Genomic DNA, 18,182 nt, shown 5'->3' with positions numbered 1-18,182 from the left:
AATAAATGTTTCTCGCCTCCATTGTTTAAAAATAGCAGCACAGCAGATAATGTCCTACCAAATGCTTAATTTTCTATTGTTCTCATGTATAATCTTGAAAAATTAATGTGGAAGCATTCTGTTCCCCCCCCCCTTTCTTTTTGTAACAAGGAAGAGTATGTGCCGGGAAACAAGGTTGTCTCTGGCTTTACAGCTCATCCCTTCCTGGTATTCTGTTTCTTATCTGGAGTCAGAACCTTCTGCACAGAATATACAAATGAATTGCTGTCAGTGTCACAACAAAAGTTGTTTCAGATCTTGAGAGTGAAGAGAAATTGAGCTTTATGGATGTGTGTCTACATATTAAAAATAGAGAATAATATGACTTTCTTGAGGTGCCTTTCTGCCTGGTGGTGTGTTGCAGAAGGGGAGAGGTGTCTGGCTGGTTCTCTCTTGCTCAGGGGCTCCTCTTGGATGCTGCCAGATCCAGGGTCCCTGGGTGATGCTGGTAGAGCTGCTGACAGGCGTTTGGGGCTGTTGAGGTGGGCGCTGCCTCTCTGCTGTGGCAGGAGGTGGGAGCTAGGGGAGCAAGCCTCACTTCTCAGCGTGCAAGCTGCAGTGGTCAAGCACTGCAGCCCTGTGGTCTGGTTCAGGCCCCTTGTTAATCATTAGAAAAGTTACGGTGCTGGTCCTTGCCAAGAGTTGTAACTGGCTTTGTGCACAAGCAGTACCCAAAGGAGATGTGTTAACTGAAATGCCATTAAGATTCTTTTAGTAAGTCAGAAAGTCTGGGGAGTGTTTTTTTCCTTTTTTTTTTTTTACTTTAAAGCCGTACTGAATAAAATACTCAACAGTTGAGTAACTATTCAGTGTTCTTAGTTTGCTTTGGCTCTTGTGCATATCTTCAGTGTAATGAGCAAAAGGAATAGACAGATGTCCTTATGTACCCATAATGAGCCTAAATTGTGGTATTCTGATACCATAGCGTGATGTATTTTTTCTTTCTCTCTTAGTGTACTCAGAGGATGCCAAGAGAGAGTCCTGTGCCTGAGGCAAATGTCTTACAGTTTGGCATGCCAGGCTGTGCCCCAGACAGACGAAGAACAAGCTGCTCATTGGCCCTCTGATGAGCCAGACTGGCTTGCTGGGCTGATGGGAACCTAATAGCAATGAGTGGTTAGGTTTTGGGTAGATTGATGAGCCAAACCCAACTGTGGAGGATCTCAGTGAGAACTGGACCTGGTACAAGAACAGGGGCTGGCCTGCATGGCAAGGAGGAGTGGCAGAGAAACAAGATTCATCCCCTTTTCAGTGGCAGAGTGATCTAAATATCAGCTCATGATGTAGTTCTGAGAGGGCACCTTCTTGAATAAGGACAGAGGGCTTTTCTTGACTGCCAGGAGGCTTTCCAGCTATAAAGGCTTTATAGGACTTGTAACGGACCTTATAAGTACCTTGAGGGAGATGTGATTTAGGATGAGCAAAGCTTCGTCTATCACGTATTTAGAACTGTTACGTTGAGGAAGTGAAGTTTTGCTGTAAAATGACTGATACTTTCCATGCCAGGCTTAGGAAGTAGGTGCGTGTGGTGTGTGAGCACACCGTGAGCGGGCTGTGTGTTTAAAAAAAGAAGAGAGTGTGTGTTTTTACAGCTGGACTGTTTAAGGGGAGCTAAGTGGAGGGAGAAAGGAATTGTTATATTCTGGGTATCTCTGCCCTCTGAGGGAGTCACGCACGTGCGTGGTGGAACTGGAATGTGGAAAGTTGTTGGGGCTGGCTCTGAGATGCATCTCCCTGGGCTGATGGCCATGCTGGGACTTGAGTGATTGTCTTCCAGTGTGGGGAGCCTGGGCTCAGGAAGCTCCCAGGCTCGCTAACCCCGTGCCATTACTTGTGGTAACTGATGAAAATGGCACTCTTGGATTACTGTTACCTGTAAGGACAGGATCGCTAAGTGTTGTTATTAGATATTCAAAACTTACTTAAGTAGCAGCTTATTTTAATAGTAAGATGATGCTCTCATAATATTTTAATAGTGAGTTCATTAACTGGTGTGCAAAGGGATTGTAAACTGTCTGCTACAGAGTAGGTGGAATTTACTTGACTTTTTTTTCCCTCCACTCCTGAGGATTTTAAAACGGTTCACGCTAGAGAATCCTAATTGTGCTTTGTCTGTCTTCAAGGCACTTTGCCACTTGACAGTATTTGACAGGAGATGATAAACACAGAGGTAATACAGAGCACAGCAGGCTACTTATTTTTGTGTACCTGTTGAATGTTTTAGGTGCCCTCCTGAGCCCTGCAAAGCTGAGTGATTAGTCAAAAGTAAACACTGTGTCCCTTGTCTCCTCCTTTTCTTCCCAACTCAGTCTTTGAGTAATCTCAGTATCCTGAGTTTTGTCGTTGTAATTTCATGCCAGCTCCATGTTTCCTTCTGGCCACGAAAAATACCCTTATATTGCAATACAATGCTGGGAACAGTAATCGTCATTTAGATACTAATATTGCTGAGGAAATGACATCCATTGTATCCCTTGAGTTACTTCTAAAATCACTTCTAATGGATGTGGGAAAAGAATCAAAACAGGCTGAGCAGGAAAAGTGGTAGTTCTTGAGTTTGGCTAGCTTCATTTGGGAAGGCAGGAACAAAACATGAATATTTAAATGCAGATGGAAGAGAGGACAGGGATTAAAGTGTTGAATCAGATATCAGCAGCAGAACTTCACAGAGGAAATGTCTGATGGTAGGATCATTTAAAGAGAAAATGGCTCTCCCTGAATAATTCTTCGCTGTTGGGACAGTGGGGTTGCCAAAGTAAGAAACTGAATTGTCTGAGGGCAGCCAGATTCCCAAAGTGATGCTTTATTGCTTCCTGTTGAACAGGAGAAATGCAGCAGGTAGACCTTTCTCTCAGTTGGACTCTTGCTAGTAGACAAACACTTTTCCTAATACACTGAATAGTCCAATTACATTTGTTATAAGATAAAGGAAGGAGCAGTTATTTTCTGTGGATTATGTGTAACTGTATGAGCTGTGTATTTGTGAGTTTAAAAATTTCATCATCCTGGCTTGGGCTTTTCGACTCCTGCATTGAGCAGCCATTTGTCAATCATGTTGGTAAAGCTTTTGGAGAAGAACTTTGTACAGTCCCCAAATCAGGCTTTTTAAAAATATGGTGCTTAGGTAATATAGGTGCTTTTGGGTCATACTACTGCAGTGTACAGGAAAAAGCCTAACAGAGTATCTATTTTAAAAAATAAGTATCATCTAAATTAAAATTTGGTTCTGAAGTGGCAGCAAAATGTCTGAGGGGTAAGCTGGGTTGCAGGAGAGAAAAGAAGATTAAGAAGAAAATGTCAACTATGTTGCATTTACAAACTGCTCTTATTCTTCACTGTATATTCCTGAATGCACATAGTAGAGAGAAATTACTGTTCAAGCACCTGTGGCCACAAAGTGTCAATAGTGTGTTGTGGTTACTGCTTCTTTAATGTGCATTTGAGATAGCACTGTAGGAAAAATGGCCAAAGGTGGAGATGGCCACGACTCCTGGCCATGACGTTATTTTTACTATGGAAATGTGCCTTCACTCAAACCCTTAAGGTTTGAGGCTGTACTTGTAATTGAGGGTGCAGCATTTGCCAGAAGAGGAATGAATGATTTTTAAGTCTGAGATTTGACGGTATTTTGATCCGCTACAGAAATCCCCTGTGAGGAGAGAGGAAGAAAGTACACCTGGTATCTACTTTTTTGTGATGAAACAGAAGTAAAAGGGAATATGTGAGAAGTGCTGCTACATACCAAATAGAAACTATGTATTTCAAATATATATAAAAACAATGGTTATACCAGAATTGGGTGCTGTGCTTTGTTTGCAATTACAAAGCATTGATAAAAAGTTTCATCAGTGCTTCCTATTACTTATCTAGAAGGAACTCTTTCAGTGAAGCCATCTTTAAAGTTTGCTCTGCCACTTTTAAAACCCTTTTCTCCATCTCCGGGAAAGGAAACTGAAGTCTTAGACTTGCTGAATCTGAAGGGCAAGTGGCCAGTTCATCAGTCTTGCACGGTGCCATGATAGGGCCCAAACACAAAACTCAAATTATTGAGGTCTGGACTGAAAGAAAGTGCCCCAGCATTTGGAGAAAGTCAACAGACAGCGATACCGGTTAATGTAGTGTGAGATGTGACTTGTTGAAGCAGCGTGCCTGACTTACAGTCGTGGCGCAGGTGTAATCCCTGAGCCTGAAGTGGCCGCCCCCTTTTGCCTTAAATCATCTTTCCTGTAACCTGGTCTCAGGCATGGGGCTTGTGGATGAGTTACCGTGGAGAAAACCAGGTTGTGACTCGGGCTGGCAGCGCTTCAGCTGCCCTGTAGTAATCACTGTGCTTTCGCCTCTGAGTAAGAGCAGGAGAGTGTATTCTGCCCCCACTGAATTTGCTTGGCGTCAGTGTGTGTACACAGGCTGGTTATTGTGGAGTAGCAAACGGGCCCCGAATTCATGTCAGTGCCCTTGTGCTCAGAGATGGCTTTTAGATGTCACCTTTCCTCTAAAACACAGAACATTCTCTTTTTTTGGTTTTTTCTGCTAGTTTCTGCTATGTTGCATGGATAAATATCTGTGCACTTCTGCCTGAAATACAATAAGATTGCTGTGAAGCTAATCTTTAGTACTAGTAGTAGAATCAGTTAAATGAGTTTTAGTTTGTAGGTATTTGGGGGATTTAAAATTTTATGTTAAAGAAATTGAGGTTATTTGCTCCTGCTGTTCCTTTTGTCTTCCATATACAGCCTAGAAAACTTTGTATCTGCTGTCAAATTTCAACCAAACTTTGCAGTGGAGGAGAGATACAAAAGATACTCAAGACTGTATTATTTCAAGGAAGATAGGTGGACAGGTAAAGCTGAGACTCTCTCAGTGCTTTGTGTGCATAGAAACAAAAAAAATGAAGTGACAGTTTGCTGCTGTTAAATTGGAGAGGTCCCCCTCCCCTTTCTTCCCTTCCCTTCTCCCCTTCTTCCCCTTCCCCCCTTCTTCCCCTCCCTCTCCCCTTCCCCCCTTTCCCCTTCTTCCCTTCCCCCCCTTCTTCCCCTTCTCCCCTCCTCCCTTCTTCCCCTTCCTCCCCTCTTCCTTCTCCCCTTCTTCCCCTTCTCCCCTTCCTTCCCCTCTTCCCCCCCCTTCCTCCCCTTCTCCCCTTCTTCCCTTCTTCCCCTTCTTCCCCTTCTTCCCCTTCTTCCCCTTCTTCCCCTTCTTCCCCTTCTTCCCTTCTTCCCTTCTTCCCCTTCTCCCCTTCTTCCCCTTCTTCCCCTTCTTCCCCTTCTTCCCCTTCTTCCCCTTCTTCCCCTTCTTCCCCTTCTTCCCCTTCTTCCCCTTCTTCCCCTTCTTCCCCTTCTTCCCCTTCTTCCCCTTCTTCCCCTTCTTCCCCTTCTTCCCCTTCTTCCCCTTCTTCCCCTTCTTCCCCTTCTTCCCCTTCTTCCCCTTCTTCCCCTTCTTCCCCTTCTTCCCCTTCTTCCCCTTCTTCCCCTTCTTCCCCTTCTTCCCCTTCTTCCCCTTCTTCCCCTTCTTCCCCTTCTTCCCCTTCTTCCCCTTCTTCCCCTTCTTCCCCTTCTTCCCCTTCTTCCCCTTCTTCCCCTTCTTCCCCTTCTTCCCCTTCTTCCCCTTCTTCCCCTTCTTCCCCTTCTTCCCCTTCTTCCCCTTCTTCCCCTTCTTCCCCTTCTTCCCCTTCTTCCCCTTCTTCCCCTTCTTCCCCTTCTTCCCCTTCTTCCCCTTCTTCCCCTTCTTCCCCTTCTTCCCCTTCTTCCCCTTCTTCCCCTTCTTCCCCTTCTTCCCCTTCTTCCCCTTCTTCCCCTTCTTCCCCTTCTTCCCCTTCTTCCCCTTCTTCCCCTTCTTCCCCTTCTTCCCCTTCTTCCCCTTCTTCCCCTTCTTCCCCTTCTTCCCCTTCTTCCCCTTCTTCCCCTTCTTCCCCTTCTTCCCCTTCTTCCCCTTCTTCCCCTTCTTCCCCTTCTTCCCCTTCTTCCCCTAGAGCAAAACCAAACCACTGGATTAGTTCTCTGTGGTTTTAGTGAGGTGAATCGTTTTCTCCGCAAGAGCTGCAGTGAAGCGTGTGGTGAGGAAGGTGGGAGTTGGGCCTTCCCTTTTGTGGAGCACAGATGTGGGGGGCAGAGGGAAGAAGCTGTTGATTTAGCTCTGGTTGCCTCATGAACGTTTATGAGATGTCTGAGAATCTGTGTGGGAGAGACTGCGCCGATGCTCAGCGCTGCCGGAAAGCAGGCCCCACTGCCGCCTGCCCTGCTGGCGGCCGGTGTTGGAGGGCGAGAGAAGGGAAGGGAAGAGATGCTCTGGTGGTGAAGTCATTAGGCCGAGGGACAGCGGTTTCCATGTGGTCTCAGATAAATCATTTAATCCCATGGTGCCTGAGCACAGATGTGGGGGGCAGAGGGAAGAAGCTGTTGATTTAGCTCTGGTTGCCTCATGAACGTTTATGAGATGTCTGAGAATCTGTGTGGGAGAGACTGCGCCGATGCTCAGCGCTGCCGGAAAGCAGGCCCCACTGCCGCCTGCCCTGCTGGCGGCCGGTGTTGGAGGGCGAGAGAAGGGAAGGGAAGAGATGCTCTGGTGGTGAAGTCATTAGGCCGAGGGACAGCGGTTTCCATGTGGTCTCAGATAAATCATTTAATCCCATGGTGCCTCCAGTCCTCATTTTATAAAATGACGTTAGTCTTCTGGCCTTTGGGTTTGCGGAGTGCTGAGGATAATGGGGCCAGTTGTAGCCTGCGGATGTCACGTGCTTATGTAATCAGTTGATGGTAGGTCTTGGGTCTCTCTTGATGTGTTTTCCAAAAGAAAGAAAAAAAAAAAGTCCCTGCAGAGTAAATACAGCTCCTTGCATGACACAGGATCGTTGTCTCTCACTTCCCTGTGCATTATCCTATCCGTTTTTACAGGCTTGTGCTTATTTTGATACTTCGGTATCTGCGGCAGGAAGCTGGTCATACAATATTGCAACTGCAGAGGCCAACCTGCTCCTTTCAATATCACTTCTGTGCTCTAAAAGTAAAATAATCAGTGGGGAAATGGACTGGGTAGGATCTTGGCTGCTTTTAGTTGAGCAGGTACAAGTGTGTGCTGTTCTTCAGAGTACATTGTGTACCTTGTTCTCTACCTGAAGCTCGGAAAGAAGGGTATCAGTAGACGTGCTTCCAGTTTCATGGCAACTGCCAGAGACCTTTTGAAGGTGTAACACTCAGCAATCTCATTCTTGCAGAGAGGCATAGATGCATAACTGCAGGCTGAAACCTCAGTGCATGCAGGTTGTGCACTATTTTCTCCTTTTTTTTCTCATTCAGGTTTCTAGCAATCCAAATAAAAAAGTGTATTTTTGGGGGTGGTTTTTTCTGATTTGGTCCTTTCTTATCAGTAGAAATTTTTAATTTTGGTTTTAATGGTGTATAGAAAGCTTTGCAGGATTGAGGCTTGCTGGGGCTCAACAGGAGAGCAGAAGTATCATATGCAAATACTTACATAGTACAATTAATGATAATGACAAAGTGTCTCTGAAGCACAGGCTCTTCTAAGGTACGTTCTGTGACCTTGATAGGTGGAAACCTGTATGAATGTTGGCTGCGTTAGAGCTGTAGCACGCCACGTTTTTAAAGAAGCCTAAGATCCAAAGTCTTGGGTCTTCCTAATGTTTGTTTTTATAAGACAAATGGTGAAGGAACAAAAGAGGAAGGTTTTTATGTCTTGGTGAGTAATATCTTGAAGGCAATAGCTTGCTTGGAGTTGGGAGGCTGAGGCGCAGTATTCATACTGAGAGCATATTTGAGCTCTGTGGTCAGACAAGTTGCCTGTTAAACGATGTGATGAGAGTCTTCAGCCCATCTGTCACCCAGGCAGAAGTAAGTGATCACGTGGTACTGACTCCGAAGTAGAGGGAAAACTTGCTGTTAGGGCCAACATTCCTTGCCACAATACAAATATGGTCTTTGCTCACATAATGGTTATTCAGTTTGCCTGCAGTCATTGTGTTTCCCCATTAAAGTTCAAAGGAATTGAAAATACACAGTCGGCGAAGCCAACTTTGCCTGTCTTAGAGTGAATACATATTTTATTACAAGGTGTTTTATCAATGTGAGTTTTAGAAAATAAACTGGTCTGTGAAAAAGATTATGTGGTCATCTGTGTTTGAGCTTAGAGATTCCTTAGTGATTGCCTTTTTATGTTTTTGAAGTTCTTTTTCTTTATGGTTGACTTTTTAGTAACTGGTGTATGCCCGTTACTTAAGAGCTGACTGGGTTATCAAACTTGAGTGTATAAATTTTGATGTTTCCTTTTACCCCACAAAAAAAAAATAAATTTCTCTTAGTCTTCAAGAATGAGAGGAAGTATACAATTAAAAATCAAATCATTTGGTAAGAGCCCTACAAATCTGATTATTTTATCTGATTGTAAGTATTTTAATGCCTTTTATTCTGCTGCACACACACGTGAAATTATTTCTTTTCTGTTGGTCATATGAAAAGTCCTCCTGCTTGGAGAACATAGGGAAATGAGCTCAGTCTCGACTAATAACTGAGTTGCTCTCTACAAACTTGTGCAAGCAGGAATGGTCAGCAAAGAAGTCTTGGTCTTTAGGGATGTAATTTCATCTGTTTCTTGTGTGGATCTTTTTTTGGCACTTGGGATGCCTGGAGGTACTGGCAAAACAATCTCCCCAGGCAAACAGCAACAAGAAAATCAACTGTAATAGTTAACCTGTGGCCACTGAGGCCAGGCTTCTTTTAAGAACCTTGTCAGACCAGGTAGCTTCTATCCAAGAGCTTTAGAAATGTTTGCTGAGGCAAGTTGTGAGGTTGATCATTTTTAAATACTCTTCAAGCAGAAAGAAAATTCCTGGAAACTTGAAAAACACTAGTGGTTTTTAAGCTAAAAGTAACGTTCTCTTAATGCGTGTAGATGAAACGACTCAGTGCTGTTATATTAATAGGAACCATAGTCTTCTCAAATTCAATGAGGAATAGAATAGCTGAAGAAGTTTTACTGCCTTGGATTAAATTTACGAAGAGGAGTTGCATTAAAAAAAAAAAAGAGGGTAGTAAGAGGAGAAGTTGGGAACAGCTGAACTAAGGTAAGTGTCAGGTAGCAGAGCTGATTTTGAAAGGTTGGAGAGGGGAAAAACAATGTAGTTAAAGCAGGGGGAAGGGCACTGTAGGCAAAAGGATACCCACAACAAAAAGGAAAAACAAACCTGTGTTAGGGGATCAAAAGATCACAAACTCTAGCAGGTTAAACAGGAAATCATTGTGTACTTGATAAAAGCCTTTTAGATGCTCCAGAAAGTTGCTGAAGAGTCTGTGGGATTCTCTTCAGAGAGTAATTTCAGAAAAGCAAAATCAGTTAGTTAATCATCATTTGCTACAAAAGAAGTACGTCATTCTTTCTAAAGGTGAATGAGAAGTGCTCATAGAAGAGGGTTTAGTAAAAATGGTGATGACCACAGTAATAAACATCCAGAAACAGGTACCAGAACCAGGAACACCTCTGGAAAGTTAACAACCTATGACTAATCAAGGTGTGCAATCTGTTTCATTTAGCCTTGTGCTCTGAGAAGTGATGACACGTGCGATACACTGTAATGCATGCTCTTCAGAAGGGTCATGCTCATTGATGGGCCCAGTGAAAGGGTTGTCATTTACAGAAGCAACCAGATTATTAGAGATGTACACACTCTACAGTCAGTTCTTCTACAGTGTACACACTCTGCCAGATTGTTAGAGGTGTACACTGTAGAAGAATTGACTTGAAAGAGGGACGCTGGGTCTCAGGTTGGAGGTACTTGGAGGTTAGAGGTAATTGGAGAAGTCAAGTCTTCTGTAGGAGGAGAGACTGATCAGTGGTGTTCTTGAGCTTGGAAGGATGGTAAGAGAAAGTACACCTTGCTCTGTAGGTCACTGTTGTGTCACAGCACAACAGCTACAGAGTAGCAAGCGTAAAGCAAGTTTTAGAAGCATTTTCTTTATGCTGTGCATAAACAAGCATCTTGTTGTGGTAGGATATTGTGGAGATAAATGCATACCTTTCTCTGAAAGGAATAGTGAAATTCAAGTATCAGAGCTTCTCTGAGCACAGCAAGTTGTGCCTGAAATCTTTATTTATAACTTTTGGATGCACAAAGGTTGTGAAAGAGGAAGTAGAATTGATAAAGATGATGTTTTCTAAATGCCCACGATTGCCAAATGCTTGAAGCAGTATTCTGGGCAAGGTGGACTTCTGGTCTGCTTCAATAAGCAGTTACTTTTCAAGTCCATTCTTATATTCCACAGAAAGACTGGCTTTCTGGTGAGACTCTTTCTGGCCTTAACATTAAGTAACAAGACCACAGCATCATGTGCTTTGCTATCTGTAATAATAAATTAACAGCTGTGGACCTGTTGGTTTTATTTTTGTAATATCTGCTATTACTGGTTGAAAAGGGGATTGACAAGTGGAAATCCAGAAGTCAGAAAGAAATACCAATACTTTTCAGGGTGAAATGTGCTCAAGCTGTTAGGATTGTCCATTAAAGCAGAGTAACGTAACTATGGTGCTTAGCTCTGTTCTGTATACATGTAGAATCTGTATAATATAGAATCATAGAATGCAGTTAGGTGGGAAGGGACCTTTAGAGGTCACCTAGCCCAACCCTCCTGCAGTAAGCGGGGACATCTTCACTAGATCAGCTCACTCAGACCCCCATCAAACCTGACCTTGGATATCTCCAGGGATGGGGCCTCCACTACCTCTCTGGGCAACCTGTTCCAATGATCTACCACCCTCATGTTGAAGAATTTTTTTCCTAATATCCAACCTAAATCTTTTGAGTTTAAAACTATTACTCCTTATCCTATTGCTACATGCCCTTGTGAACAGTTCTTCCCCAGCTTTCTTACAGGCACCTTTCAGGTACTAGACAGCCGTATGTGAAGTGATTTTTCAAGAACTTCTAGTCATAAAAATGCTTTTTAAACTAACAGCTTTCTTCTGCCCAGTAGGATTGATTTGTTGGAAGTGTATGTTGACCTGGAACCAACAAGGAGATGACTAAGTAGGAGGAAAATGGTTTTAACATGCCTCTGCTTTGCCAAGGAATATGGAAAGAATAACAGATTTGTGAAGTCTGTGGGTCAGCTAGCCTTGTAGTGATATGTGATATTTCTCTATATATGACATGCTTGGTGTATTTGGTTATTTTTTTAGTAAAGCACCATTTAGAAGCTGAAATGTGATTCTTTCTTTGTCCCAATTGCTGTTTCTCACCTTCAGGGGTATGCTGTTTACTGATCAGATGTATCCAGAGTCGGTTGGAGATCCTGACTTCTCTTTATCGTGGCAGACACATAAATGTGGTCTGTCGTCTTATTTGTTTTACAGTGTAATTTGATAGGCAAGACTGTGCGTGTTTGACAGCTGCCAAAGCATTTTTGGTCCCTGCATTAAAGCTCTGCAATAGTCCCTCTCCCACTTCCCCATTTTTGTTTTCCCCAAGCCACAGCATCCTCTGTGCTGCCTTTCCTCACCGTGCTGGGGTATGTTACATTACTCACGTGCCAAGCAGTCTCTTCTCTGGGTTTCAAACAGGGTGAAAATGATTTCTGGTGTGCTTTCCTCTTTGGAAGAGAGCCAACAGCTTGAAAAATACTCCATTTAATAAGGAATTAAAACTTTGGACAGTGTTTTCTTCACATTTAAAAGCAGAAATGTGCTTCTGAGGGGCAAGGAGTAATAACCACACAGATGAAATCACAGGAACACCTTTTCCTTAGTGATGAGAGAACTGCTAACCGGTTAGTTGCTCCGAGAGGTGCTGGTGACCAGGTCAAGTTTAGTCGTTTTGAGAGAGAGTCTGAACCACTCAGCAACCTCTGTCTCTCTCCCCCTTTTGGCACTTAAAAGACTGACCTAATAAATATTTTGTTGCAACAGATATGATCTCATTTCCTCTTAGAAACTGCATGTAGATCAGTCACCGAGGGATGGCCCTGTTCAGTGAGGAGTTCAAAGTCTGGGACAAGGCTTTAAGAAAGAAGCAGTGATTTTTCAAGAGAAGAGTTGTTCAGTAATACATGGGGCTTTGCAGTGCTAGCCATGTCTCTGCACAAAAAGTGAAGCTTTCTCAGTGCTGATATTCCTCAACTTTCTGATAGCAGAGGAAGAAAGGACACCAGCAACACCCTGTTTAACCCCTTACCCCTTTCTTTGTCTCGCTTTTGGTTCAGGGTTTGTCCTGTGGGTTACAAGTTTTTCATGGGTATGGGGCTGTCCTTTGAGTGTGCTGCTCATGAAAGAGGTATTGCATTAAATGTTATTTGGGCTCGCTGCCTGCAGCTGGGGAGAGGAGGAAGGGAAGAAATTTGGGTTCCATGGCACAGGGGATTCCACTCCAGCCCTGTATCTCTTTGTTCCTAAGGGAGCCCTGGGGCTCCCTTGGTAAAACATCTCTGGGATCCAAGTGGTTGTAGTCTTTCTTCAGGGAAGTTTTAAGATGACTTACTGTTGTCACCTGATCTTTTGGAGCAAAACTGCTGGCTAGCTAAAAAATAATAATGCAATCAATTAATAAAATCATAGATTCATTGAGTGCTTTGGGTAAGAAGGAACCTTTAAAGATCATCTAGTTCAAGCCCCCTGTTGTGGGCAGGGACACCCTCCACTAGACCAGGTTGACCAAAGCCCCATCCAACCTGGCCTTGAGCACTGCCAGGGAGGGGGCAGCCACAGCTGCTCTGGGCAGCCTATGCCAGAGCCTCACCACCCTCACAGGGAAGAATTTCTACCTTATGCCCAATCTAAGTCTACCCTCCTTTAGTTTTAAGCTGTTACCCCTTGTCCTGTCACTATGGGCCTTTGCAAACAGTTCCTCTTCAGCTTTCTTACATGTCCCCTTTATATACTGGAAAGCTTCAATAAGGTCTTCCCAGAGCCTTCTCTTCTCCAGGCTGAACCACCTGAACTCTCTCAGCCTGTCTTCACGGGAGAGGTGCTCCAGCCTTCTGATCGTCCTTGTGGCCCTCCTCTGGATATGTTCTAACAGGACCATCTCTTTCCTGCTCTGGGGAACCCAGAGCTGGATGCAGTACTCCAGGTAGGGTCTCCCAAGAGCAAAGTAGAGGGGTATGTCAATGTGAATAAAATGTTAGTATTTATAGCATGGGTAGTAAGTAGTTACCATGAAAAATGGTGGATTGACTTTTTGGCAGTGAGACTTTCTGGCAGGTAGAAGGCTGCGTGGCCTTTTTCATGCTATTGTTTACTCTATTCTTTCCTTAATTGCGAGTTGAAACTCTAAGCTAAACTGTTCTCTGGCGTTGTCAGCATAAGCCCAGAGGTCTTGGGAGAAACTAATTCCTTTGGCTTCTCCCTACTTCATCACCCAAAATAATACCATCTTCTGTCTTTAAGCAGCACATGCTGTTTTATTTGGTTTGGGTTTTTTTAATCTCTACTCGCAATGTTTGTACTGGATTATATTTCCACCCCTGCCTTTTTACGAAGGAGTTCCAGCCGAACAGTTAATGTCTCTCTTCACTTGAGCTTGTGTTTTTCTGGATAGTGAATTAAAGGCTCCTCACAGTTTATTAATTTTGCTTTTAGCATTATGTAACCTGTACAAGGCTATAAGTATATAATACAAGTTTGAGGAGCATGTTCTTTTATAGCTTGCTTTACAGTCCTTGGCCTATTCCACTTCGGAACTCTTATGAGCAGGGTGAGTTGGCCAAAATACACACTTCCATGTTAATTAAATCTCTTAAATAGAGTCTAATTTTCTTTCTCCTCTTGAAGTTGGTGAGGGATTAGTAATAAAAGAAAATTAGTTGGTTGATAGCATCATGTATTTGATCGGTGCAGAAACAGGGTAACTGCCTGAGGTGTGTGGTGAACTCTTCGCTCCTGTGTGAACAGTGAACATATTAAAAGCTGACAACGTTAATTGAACATTTATTCTGACAAGATAATTTTATAGAAGATTTGAATTTAACAAACTAAGAACATGTAACGTACACATATAAAAAGGTCTTATTTCCTTTGGTGGCTTTGGTCCCATTAAAGTTTTGCACTTCAGCTGAAAGCAGTCTTGAAAGATTTGCAATTGATACTGCGCTGATTTTGTTCCAGATGAGTCTTTCCAAAATATAAAAAAGAACTTGACTCTTGCTAATACAGGGTTTTGAGACCAAATGGTAAAGTGTTTGTTTCCTCTCCTGACCTCTGGACTCGGGCAGCTCAGTTGTAGTGGGCAACAAGTCAGTAAAACAAAATTACCTCTTTTTTTTTTTTTTTCTTTTTTTCTTCCCCCTCTTAAGATGAGGAAAGAAAAAGTTTTGTGCAAATGGTAATTGAGAGCATCCCAGGAGAATAAAATGTTGAGTGATGATGAAAAGTAGATCTACTTAATCATATCTGATGAAGTTGCTGTCCTAATTTTGTTTTCATTTCTGTCTGCGAATGTTTTCGAAGTGGTTTAACTTTCTCAGATTTTTAAGATACTTCTGACTTAGGTCTTGGTTTCTGTCTTATTCTTGTGTTTTGACAACAACTTGATGTCACCATTTACTTCCAATAGGCATGGGGGCCATCCAAAAGTTTCCATTTCCCACTGAGGCACATTCCTAGAAGAACTTTTCCAACCCAAATAACTGGCATTTATTGCTTTTTAATTGCTTAGCACGATACTTACTTACATTTGCTGGTTTAATGTCTTTTCCTGTCTGTAAACCGAGAGCCCCACAGGGCACATACATGCAGTCACTGAATTCGGTTTGTATGGATTGACGGATGTTTTGGGAAAAGCAGATTGTGTGTATGTGCTGTTTGTCACAGATGGTGTCCCAACAAGAAAAAAAAGTTGTGCTAAAGCTAAAGGAGAATGAAACTTAAGTAAATAAATGAAACAGCAAAAAAAGCCCCAGGACAGCCTTAGAGCGCAGCATCATTTTTTCCAGCAGCTTTGGGGAAACAGTCAGTATGGCACACACACACTTGAGCTCAGCAAAGGTTCTCGAATTGTGCTATGTAGGCAACAAACAATGGTCAGGAGAAAATTTCTCTGGACAATTTAGCTCCTCTGGGTATTACCACTGTCCCATTTTTAAGTCTAATACTTTTTTTTTTTTGGTGAGTGTTTTCTGAAACCTGTTTGTGCAAGTAGGCAAGGATCTTAGTCCTGAAAAAAAAATGAAAGTGTATGGCTAATCTTATGAGATTTAAAGAAACATCTTAAAAGATGAAAGGAGTCTCGACCTTTAAAAAAGGCAAGGTAGGCAAAACATGGACATTTCACCCCTGATAATTTAACTTAGGTGGGTTGTTTTTCTGTTCAGTTTTGTTTTGGGGGACCTGTTAATTTGTAATGATTTTAGAGCTCACTAGGATCACATTGTCAAAACCAGGAAATAGTTTTGAGTCCGATGCTGGTACAGGAATGCAGCTCTCAACTCCCTTCTCTTCTGGTGTACATAAATGAGGAAGGAGGTTAATTTCACAGATTTCATGATTGTTGGTGCTTTGAGTAACCTGGTCCAGTGGAGGGTGTCCCTGCCCATGGCAGGGGGGTTGGAACAAGCTGACTTTTAAGGTCACTTCCAGCCCAAACAACTGTATGAGTCTATGATTCAGTTCATACAGTGTGTGGCTGAAACCCAAGCTGATGTGTATTATGGACCTGCAGTTGGGGTCTGTGTTTAAATTGCATCGGGGAGAGCTAAGCTGTATGGCAAACTATTCCCTGAACTATTGTAAATCCTAAACATCCATAAAACTTCAATCCATACCCTTCCAACGTTTAGCCTTCACTGCACTATTACATTGCTGAAGTCCATTCAGTAGTCCTAAGATCCTGAATTAGTTTTTATTACCCCTTATGATGCTTTTCTTTTGGGTTTGTTCTTCTGCCTGTTGGCTTGTAGCTGAGCTAGTTGTATGAACAGTCAGGTTAACTCTGGTCCTTCCCTTGTCTTGTAGGACTCCTCAGTGGGCAGACCTCTCCGACCAACACCAAACTGGAAAAGCTGGATCCCCAGCAGGTGCTGCAGCTCTGCCTCCGGTACCAAGATCATCTTCACCAGTGTGCAGAAGCAGTTGCCTTTGATCAGAACGCGCTCGTGAAGCGGATCAAGGAGGTACTGCCAGCAGCGTGCCTGCTTCTGGTGGGGAAGGGCTCAGGGCATCGGCGTGGCTGTCTTGTGCTGTGAATGCAGGTGGTTGCTATAGTCCCTTTCATACTGAAACCTGTAGAGAACCTCAGTGAGCGTGCACTTCAAGCAAAGCTTCCTGGCTTTGGTTGTGGTTACTGTTCGGTGATGTGTTTATTGGTTACGCTGTACGATTCCTGGCTGTCAACAGTGGGTGTTCCCCTGGTATGGCAAGTACTGCAAGTAAGTAGTGAAGAGGTAAAAGGTGAGCAGAGTTTTTGAAGGCAGCGTAACATGTTTAGATCTCTATGCTTAATGGGTCTTCCTGAGCTGCTGTTTTTATCACTAAACCATTATTTGAAAATTGCTGATCTGCTTAAATATTCATTCATAGTACTGAGAAGGAAATTATTCCCTGGGCAGCTGAGCATCCTGCATTTGGATTGTCTGTCTTGCCTATGTAAATATGTGCAACTATTGATGTTGGAAGCAGTAGGACGGCTATGTATTTATTTAAATCAGGACAGATTGGCATGGGCAGCAGAGATGCTGTTTCATTGTGTTTTCTCACTTACTCTCAAATGTGTACAAGAACTGGTGAATGCTGCGTATGTCAAAAGTCTCTTAGACCAAATACCTTTCAATGTCAAAAGAAAAGAATTTTAACAGGTGGTTAATTTTTATTCATGCCCTATAAACAATGACCTTGGTTTGTTGTTGCTGTATTGGCTTAGAATTAAGAAAATCCCACATGACAAACTGGATAATAAATTTGATTTATGGGCTGTTTTGAGAAGCTTTTGTCATCATGAAGTTGTAAGTCCAAAATAACGAGGGAGCCATTAAAAAGCCCTTTTTACTTTGGTGTATCAAGATCTAAGGCCAGCTATTACACAAGATGTAAAGATATTTGCAGATGTTAGTGACTCAGATCACACCATCTCAGAAATGGATTTAATTGCCAGCCTAATGACAGTGTACTGCCTTAATCCGATCAGATTGTAATTCTTTTGGCTGTTAAAAGCGTGAGAGGGAATATCGACATGGTTTAAAGTCGTCGTACATAGACTCTACCAACACGATCTGCACTAGTTGGATTTGCCTTCTATAGGGTGTCAGACTGGCTTTCAAATTAGCAGTGGTGATGTTTTCCCATTCATAAAGCTTATGAGTATTACTTTTTTCCCCATGTAAAATGAACACACAGATGATGTCGGTATTCTCACTGACTGGCTTTATCACAGGCCCCTCTCTGGCAAAGTGAAGGAGAAATGGGTGACTGTAGATCAGGCAACCTACAAGTCAGTTGAGTATTTTTGGTCAAAACACTTAAGTAACTTCAGATGCTTGCAATCCCTCTGCCAGATCTGGTGGGTTTTTACTGTTCATTTTCCCAATAATTTAAAAATGTTTTTCTTGCATTGGCTGTTCTGCGTGTGTGTTCTGGAGGAGCCGGGTGAGACCCACTGAGCTTAAATCATTCTTTCCAAATTGTTTGGTTTCTCCTTGGTGCACTAAATTGAACTGCTGTTGATAGATGCTGACAACAAGGGGTACAGCTGAACTAGAGCAGGGTATGTCTCTCCTTACAAGTGTAGACAAGGGAAATGGCGTTTGGCTGCACCCATTTGTCAGCAATGATTTAGTTTTGCTGTACAGACAAAGCTCTGACCCTTGGTGAGAAGTAAAAAGGAAAGAAAATGAAGTGTATTGTGAAAAGCATAACATGTGCATGAGATGGACAGCAAATTCTTTTTCATCTCATTTTAGTAGTCACTCTGTAAGCACTGAAGTGTTTTTCTTCCAATAACAGACTGAAGTGATTGATGCTTTTAGCTTGCTTACAAAATGTTGGTGAGCTTCAGTCCCCAATGCCTGCCATCTGTCTGAGGTATGTTCGCTTTTCAGACTGTCACTGACTGTACTGAGGACTAGTCGTACTGTATAGTACGCTACAGTCATACTGCCTGCAGCCAGGTTTTCTTCTTTTTCAGCCTTTCCTTGACAAAACTCCCCAGGACAAATAGATTT

General features: G+C 42.9%; 1 protein-coding gene across 1 annotated transcript in view; it reads left to right on the top strand.

Moving 5' to 3' along the window:
* Positions 1 to 18,182, top strand: part of BORCS5 (BLOC-1 related complex subunit 5) — a gene marked incomplete at its 5' end in the record, with an annotated part of 74,552 nt that overhangs the window by 41,787 nt on the left and 14,583 nt on the right. The window contains one exon of the mRNA XM_084277557.1: positions 15,982 to 16,139. Coding sequence (XP_084133683.1) covers positions 15,982 to 16,139 — 158 coding nt within the window. The remainder of the gene's footprint in view (positions 1 to 15,981; positions 16,140 to 18,182) is intronic.

Source organism: Gallinula chloropus, assembly GCF_964237585.1.
Source record: "Gallinula chloropus genome assembly, chromosome: 1".
NCBI classification, from domain to species: domain Eukaryota; kingdom Metazoa; phylum Chordata; class Aves; order Gruiformes; family Rallidae; genus Gallinula; species Gallinula chloropus.
This window is presented reverse-complemented; position numbering and strand designations above follow the sequence as displayed.